The 8,793-nt window shown below is 44.3% G+C and overlaps 1 protein-coding gene across 1 annotated transcript in view; it reads left to right on the forward strand.

Annotated features, from left to right (window-relative positions):
* LOC138247247 (uncharacterized) overlaps positions 1-8,579 on the forward strand; it is a 295,171-nt gene extending 286,592 nt beyond the window's left edge. Inside the window, exons 15-16 of the mRNA XM_069201977.1 lie at positions 695-762; positions 8,264-8,579. Coding sequence (XP_069058078.1) covers positions 695-762; positions 8,264-8,296 — 101 coding nt within the window. The 3' untranslated portion in view covers positions 8,297-8,579. The remainder of the gene's footprint in view (positions 1-694; positions 763-8,263) is intronic.
* Positions 8,580-8,793: the final 214 nt, after the last annotated feature.

Below are 8,793 nucleotides of genomic sequence, written 5' to 3' on the forward strand. Positions count from 1 at the left end.
AAACACTGTCTCAGCCTAAAATGCAAACCTTCCTATGTCTACTGCGTGGTCCCATAAAATTAACCGCTTAGTGCTCGAATGTGCCCTCAAGATGGCACTTTCATGCCCAGAACCTGCAGTCAAGGCATACTACCCCATTCACCTGCCATAAAATGGCATTGACCCCATATTCCAAATAATCGGCCTTCATTAGAACAAAATCATTTCTTCTCTTTATTTGTTTTTGACACATTTCTTCCATCCTACATCATACACAAATTATTCAAGTGCACGCTTTCATTTCGCTTAGTATTCAGTTCTAAAAGCACACCTTTTAGCCTTCTACTTACTTTGATGGAAAATGGATATAATTCTGTCAGGATTTTCTCTTAAAACACATTTTAATCTAGCATGTGAATGACTGAATGTAACTTTTTTTTTTACAAAATATACAACATGGATCACTACTACTCAGCACAGTAAATTACCTTAAGCAACTTGAGAAAGGTGATAGGTTGAGTGGGCTCTGAGCAGATCCTTCACCCAGTAAACTATTTCCCGGACAAGCCAATGAAATACTACTAAAATTCTGTAATTGTTATCCTTTATAAAGCAGTGACTCGCATGGTGTTCAGCTCTCTGAATTATGTCTGCTAATAAACACCAATGATTGTGATCCAGTTTTACTGAGATGCCTTCTCTTGCTGCATTGCAGAGTGCATAGCCGTGTCGCCTATAGCCCATCTCCCGCCAAAAGGAAAAACTATGTGCACCCCCAAAGCTGTAAGTATTGATAACGTTCACAGGACGTGTACTGAAGCAGGTTAGGTTGGCATTATTGGTTTTATTGTTGTTTTACTACTCCTTCTGTTCTTCTATTCTATTCTAATTTATTCTATTCATTTCGTCTTTCTATTCTCTTATCCTATTCATCGTTATTTTCTATTCTATTCTATTCTTGTATTCTATTTTAATTTCTTTTAGTCTATCACTCTTTCTATTCATTCTAATATTGTTCACGTATTTATGGCAAATCAAACATATAAACAAATTGGCTCTGGCAATGAGCTGTGATTTGAAAACACCTGCAACTCTTGACTAGGAGTTTAAAGAGGTCTGCTCTGTGCTAGGCCACCCAGGTTTGTGCTGAAAGCACCAATATATTATATGCCAACAGCATGCCAGAAAAACCCAAAGAGGAGATCAATTATGTTTTTCTTGGATTATTTGCCCTTCGGGGCCCACAACAGCCACATTAATCTTCATAAAGTGAGCTAGGAAGCAAAAGGTCCAACTGAGTTACAAGCCTGAGGAGGTACTTAAAGCCATCCTCGCGGATTGGAGCAATAATGAGCTGTGTGATTCATTCTTATGGATGAATCTTGAGTTGCTCATGTTACCCATCTCTTCTCATCTGAGTGATTTTCAGCGACATTTGGTGAAAGGAATATGTTCGCTGGACGAACAAGGAATGCAATGAGTGACAACCAAGCAGTCCAAGCCAAGTTTTAGAAAGCACCCTCAGTTTCAGTAGGCTTATTTAAGGGCACATTTACATGACGCTAAGGCAGTGTTAAGTTGGCCATTCCCCGACACCATATTTACAAAGTGGCTCAATGCATGCATTACACCACTTTGCAGTCCCTTTGCCCCACATTATGCCTGCGTCAGGCATATCGCATGCAAGGAGGGTGTTCCCTTGCAGGAAGGCCCGAAAAAATGGTGCAGTGAAATTTACAAGATTTCACTGCACCATTTTTCTAATAATTTTTAACGCCTGCCCAGGGCAGGTGTTAAAGTGACACACCCATAATAATCTATGGGCCTCCCTGTGCCTTGCTACACTAGCATCAACATTTTTGACGTTAGTGCAGCAAAAAACCACAACAGCATCAAAAGTTGCAAGAAAAGTGGCGCATCAGGACCGATGTGCCACTTTCTTGTAAATATGTGCCTTAGTATCAGACTGCATCTTTACTCACGTTTATGGAAGTCCTTGTCCTGCTTTATTATATTTATACTTATTCTTTATACTTATCCCATTTTAATGAACAATTCTCCTTGGTAAATGTCAACACCTTTCATTTTGTTATGTATTTTATTCTCCTTAATTTTGCATCTTGCTTTAGGTAATTTGATTGTTCCCTCCTAATTCATTCTCCCTGTGGGTCATACCACCTCCTTTATTGTCATTTTGCACCTTCCCACTCTTCTTTCTATCTGTCTTACTTTCATTATTTTTTTTAACCTTAGAACACACACACTTTATTTAAGAACCTATGCAGGCGAGGTTTGCGTGTTCTTGATTGTGGAGGTAACCCTAAGTGACCAATTTCAGCGTTTTTTTCAGTTTTAGTTCATAACCATAACTTCATCTGTTTTAAAATATAACTTTAATGTGAGCAGAAGAACTCATTAAAATTTCATCAACAAAGTTTTTCTGAGTGATTTTTTCAATGATATACATCTCACCTTTTTGGTCCATCTCCTGCGGTTCAAGACCACGTCAGCATGAATAAAGGCAGTGGCCTAATATGCTGCTAACCTGAGGTGCGCAGAGTTATCATGTTAACATTAATGTTTCAGGTTTCGTGCATCTCCAACAAATGGCACCATAGTTATGACAAATCAAACTTTTTGACCCCTCACTCCCTACTTGTGATGCTGGTCCCCCCTTTTCAGGTCTTTGGGAAGCCTGCGGTCTCTGCACTGTGCTAAATACTTGCAACATTTAACAGAGTGTCATCAAACAGCTCCAAAGTTTTTAGCCAATAGAAATCTTTTATGTCCCTCCTAGAACCTTGCCTCCTGTTGGTGACTTCACAAAACTTGACATACCAATGGCAAACTGTTTTAAGACAGGAACAGTGTTTGTGGGTCTGTTTTGGAAGGCTCCTTTAGTATCAGTCCTCATCCTTTAATTTTGTAAGTTTAAGAAAATACTTGTTTCATTTTATTTTACCTTGTCCCATGTCAATCAACATCTTTCAATTTTGGTATTCATCTTACTCTACTTAATTTTGCATTTACAGAGGAAATCTGATTGCTCCCCCACAAACACCAGAAACGCCCCACACCAACCCCAAAACCCCAATGCTCCCCACATCAACAGCACCAGACACCACAACATCAACACCAAGAATTCCCACACAGTCCTCACCCACCCCAACAGACCCTACTCCAACACCAACAAGCCCCCGCAACCCTAACACACTCCACAACACCACCACCACAACCCACAGCAACACCAACCCCCACAACAACATCAACACAACCCACAATGCCCCTAACACCCCCACACGAACACAATCGCGCACCACAACAACAACAGCCCCCGCAACCACCTAAACTGCATACTCCTAAACACCCGCTCCGTACACAAGCATGCCATCAAACTCTGGGACCTTATCACATCACACTCACCACACATTGCCTTCCTCACGGAAACTTTGATGAACCCCTCTTCTGAGCCCGACATAGCCACAGCCACCCCAGATGGCTACAAATTCCATTGTAGAGACCGTCTAAACAAACCAGGAGGTGGCATCACCATTATACACAAAAACCCCATTAAGGTAACCACCAACACACACAACACTGTAGACAGTGCAGAACACATGCACTTCTTAATTCACATAAACGACAACACCACCCTCAGAGGAACCTTCATCTACAGACCACCAGGTCCTCACCCCCCCTTCTGTGACGCCATCGCTGACACCATCAGCCCTCACGCCCTCACTTCCATAGACTACATCCTCCTTGGTGACTTTAACTTTCACCTGGAGAACCCCCATGACCACAACTCCACATCCCTTCTAGACAACCTCACAAACCTAGGACTAAAAAAACTGGTCACATCACCCACCCACTCAGCAGGACACACACTAGACACAATCTTCACCTCGAGCAACCACATAACCTGCACTCACACCACCAAACTCCACTGGACTGACCACCACTGCGTCCATTTCTCCTTCTCCAAACCCCCCACACACCACCACCAACACTCCACACCCTATCGCATGTGGGACAAGATCCCCACAGAACACCTGAACGCTCAACTTGCTCAGAACCCCCCCAACACCAAAGACCCCAACATTGCTGCCCATAACCTCACACAATGGATTACAACCTGCGCAGACTCACTCGCCCCTCTTAGAAGAAACATCACCACCAGCAACATCAAGAACGCCCCCTGGTTGACCACTGAACTCCAAGTCTCCAAGCGTGAATGCCGCAAAACAGAGAAAGCTTGGCGACAGGAAGCCTCAACCATCAGCTTCTCCACCCTCAAAACCACCATACGCAAGCATCACCAACTCATACGCACCACCAAAAGGGCATACTACAAGGAACGCATAGACAGTAAGTCACACAACAGCAAGGAACTCTTTACCATCATCAAAGAGTTCTCCAAACCCAAAGCCAGCAATATCGACCCCCACTCACACACAACACCTCTGCGACTCCCTCTTCAACCACTTCCACCACAAAATCTTAGACATATACAACAGCTTCACACCACAGGCACTCGCCACCTCCACCACCGACACGATCAGCAACGACTCACCCCCCTCAACCTACTACACACCTGGGCCCCTACCAACAACGAAGAAACCGAACAAATGATGAATTACATCCACTCAGGCTCCCCCTCGGACCCCTGCCTGCACCGCATTTTCAACAAAGCCAGCCCAACCATCGCTCCCAAGCTTCGCGCCGTAATCAACAGCTCTTTCGACGACGCCACCTTCCCAGACTCCTGGGAGCACGCAGAAGTCACCGTACTCTTGAAAAAGCCCAAAGCAGACCCTGATGTCCTCACCAACTGCAGCCCAATTTCGCTTCTCCCCTTCCCCGCCAAGGTCGCTGAGAAACTAGTGAACACCCGCCTGTCTCACTTCCTAGAGGAAAGCAATACACTCAATGCCTCCCAGTCTGGACTCCGCAAGAACCACAGCACTGAGACTGCCCTCATCGCATGTACTGACGACATCAGAACCAGAGTCGACAAGGGCGAGACCGTCGCACTCATCCTCCTGGACCTCTCCACTGCGTTCGATACTGTCTGCCACCAAATACTCTGCACACACCTCTACAACGCAGGTATTCGACACAAGGCCCTAGACTGGCTTGCCTCCTTCCTCACCGAAAAAACCCAGAAAGTCCGCCTCCCTCCCTTCCACTCCCCAGCCAACAAGATCATCTACGGAGTCCCCCAAGGGTCCTCCCTCAGCCCCACCCTTTTCAACATTTACATGGCCCTGCTCGCCAACATCCTCCAGCCACATGGAATCACCATCATATCCTACGCAGACGACACCCAGCTCGTCATCTCCCTCACCCGAAACCCTACCACCGCCAAAACCAACCGCTGCGCCGGACTCCTTGACACTGCCAAATGGATGACAGCAAACCACCTCAAGCTAAACTCCAACAAAACCGAAATCATCATCTTTGGCCCCAACAAAACTATATGGGACGACTCCTGGGGGCCCACCGCCCTAGGATCCCCCCCAACATCCGCAACCCACGCACGCAACCTCTGCATCATCTTGGATTCTTCCCTCTCCATGACCCAGCAAATCAACGCCATCACCTCCTCTTGTTTCAACACTCTCCGCATTGTGCGAAAAACCTTCAAATGGATTGTCATAGAGACCATAAAGACCGTCACCCATGCACTCATCAGCAGCAGGCTAGACTACGGAAACGCCCTCTACGCCGGCACCACAGTCAAGCTCAAGTGAAAACTCCAGAGGATCCAGAACGCAGCCACCCGCCTCATCCTGGACCTCCCAGGCCCTGAACACTACTCCTCTCACCTCAGATTATCACTGGCTTCCGATCGACAAAAGGATCACCTTCAAAATCCTCATCCACGAACACAAATCCCTCCACAACACTGGACCAACCTACCTCAACGAAAGAGTGAACTTCCACACTCCCACTCGCCACCTCCGCTCCGCCGACCTCCACACTCGCCACAGTCCCCTGCATCCAACGCGCCACCACCGGAGGCAGATCCTTCTCCTACCTCGCCCTATCAAACCTGGAATTCCCTCCCCACCAACCTCTGCAAGACTCAGAACCTCCTGCTCTTCAGAAAACACCTCAAGACATAGCACTTCGAACAGTAATCGGCTTCCCTGCCCCTCCTTCCTCCTTCCCACCCCCCAGCGCCTTGACACCCTTGTGGGTGAGGAGCGCGCTCTATACATTTTTTGATTGATTGATTGATTCCCCCCCGATTCATTCTGCATGTCCCATTCATTTGTTTTGTGAAGTCCTAAAGGTCATTCTGTTTCTTCCATTGCCAATTTGTATCTTCGTATTGCCAGGCAAAGCCTAACAGGCTATGCAGGTCTAAATAACGCTGTTATCTCTTTTCATCCGGAAGTGACACAAAACTAGGAAGTGAGTAACTACTGCCATACTAAAGTTAGTGGTCTAGTGTCAGCCCTTTGCTACTTCCACTGGCCTGTTCTTCAGCGTGTCAAGCCTCCTAGTACTTGTCATTTCTTCTGAACCTTCAAAAGGTCTCGGAGTGCTGGGGGATCAGGAAGAATACCTATAGTGAAACAAGGTTTTGAAAATGTCTCGTTCACTCACTGTTGCTACTCGTTGGACATCAGAGATGATGTTCGAACATAATTTTTTCACACTCATCGTTATTTTTATTCTTTAACACATCACAAGGATGTAGCTCTAGAGATGGTTTCAGAAAACATGCACTGTGTTATTCAAGTTAGTTGTAGAGCTGTGGTTGGACGCAGAGGAGGTCTGTTCATGCAGGTCCATCATCTGTACACCTTCACTCACATAGTCTGCAATAGTAAAAGAAGGCTTAGCACTATTCAATTCCTTTTTCGTTTGGTGTGGCTGGTCGAAATGAACCTGACCACGACCATGAATGAGTATGTACAGTTCTGACACTAGTGCTCATAATTTGATGCACACCACGTAGAATACACTTCAAATTCTGTAAATACAGATGTAGCAGCACACTTGTTATGCCTACATGTTATTGGCACGTTACCAAGCTTTAGCACTTCACTACATACATTGCAAGCAACATATTCTGCCAGTCACAATTCATCATTTCAACACAGTGAATAATGCAGGAACAACCAGCAGCTGTGAGGTCTGTGTTTGCCAACCAGGGTGACACAAGTAAGCTGCTACAGGTCCAGCAACCCAGTCTGCAGCCACAGCAGTGTTGCATCAATCTTCGTTGCCATTCTTGCATCCAGCACGAGCTCTGCCTTCGTGTAAAGCACACAGAATTAAATAAATCCCTCTGCAGTGCACCTCAACTGGCTCATTGCTATTACTAGGCAGCAATGATTTCTATAAGTCCTGTCTATTCTTTACACTAAGGTGCGAAACACTTTTTGAATATACGCATAGAGAAAGCCATATCCAATTGCACGTAATATTCAATTACTAAAGGATTTAAAACAACTTCATGTAACTTGACCAAAAATGGAAAACTGAAACAAAAAAGTTACATTGTACAGAGGCAGTAAAGTATGATAAAGAAAGTTGAAAATTAACATTAATTTACTAAATTCTATATTGGAAAGAAATCACAACTGGCAACCGGAGGTCTGCAAATGATGTCAGAGAATTGATACTTCTCCCTGATGTTTTCTTTGCCTGTGTGTAGAAAATCAGAGGGGCATATGTCAATTCACCACGTTTGGGATAGCTGACATGACCGCATAGATATTTGCTCATATGATGAATCCAACAATTTATCTGACCTTTGGCCCCTCACTGGTACCCTGCTTTATGCTGGAAGGCTGGAGGAAGGGTAAGAAATGCCGATAACCCAATGGTACAATAGAAAATACATAATTACACACGAATTATTTTTCGAGTAAAATATGCAATTTATGGCACTCTCGTCGGTGTATAGACAATGGTACTCCTCGGAATTCACTATGTTTGGTGGCAAAATGTGACACCGTTAGAGCAACAAATCTGTTTTGGATTCAGATCTGCTTATGATGACCAGTGGTAGCAAAACCCTGGTTATTGATAGGCTTTAAGCACAATAATTTATTGCAGGAACAGTAGTCTGCATCTGTATGCTTCTTGGAAGAAATAATATAAAAATGTTACTCTCATTCTGGTAGATTTGTTTGGGTTGCACATTTTGGTTTGAAAGCTTTTTACGTAAGATTTTAGAAAAGTATTGTCTTAATTCTCCGATAGTTTGTAAAATTGACTGTGGTCCTGGAAACGATTGATGGAGATGTTATTTTTACCCCTACAGAGTTATCTGTTAGTTGAGCAGAAAAAATACTAAATCACAATCGAGAGATGGTTCATCAAGAGCAAAGAAAACCATGCTTCTGGTGCTTGCCTTAAGAAAACTCAACCTAGAAATCAAGCTTCCAGCCTCTCTTCTATATGCCTCGATGCACGTATGGTGTCAAATGTAGTGCTGCTAATATGCTTTCAGAGAAATTAAGCCTTGCAAATATATCATTAAGTTCACTCTGGCTGAATGTGCGAGAGTGTTGCATCCTGTGAAGTGGAGCTTTGCATCTTTATTATACTTCTTCCAATAAATGATTATTTTCTCTGCACATAGTGTCATTTTGTTGTTACTTAATTAAGCCGTGGCCACAAAGCCACAAAGACTCTTGAGAATTGTACCAATTAAAAACAATGCAATTGGTATGAGATTGTTAAAGGATACATGTATGTAGAACGGATCCGAGGACTGTTGAACGCCAGTGTAACTGACCCTGAATTTGTATTTTGCAAACATGGACCGACAATCTCCCTGTTCCAGTGGGA

The sequence above is a fragment of the Pleurodeles waltl genome, chromosome 7 (assembly GCF_031143425.1).
Source record: "Pleurodeles waltl isolate 20211129_DDA chromosome 7, aPleWal1.hap1.20221129, whole genome shotgun sequence".
Classification (NCBI taxonomy): Eukaryota; Metazoa; Chordata; class Amphibia; order Caudata; family Salamandridae; genus Pleurodeles; species Pleurodeles waltl.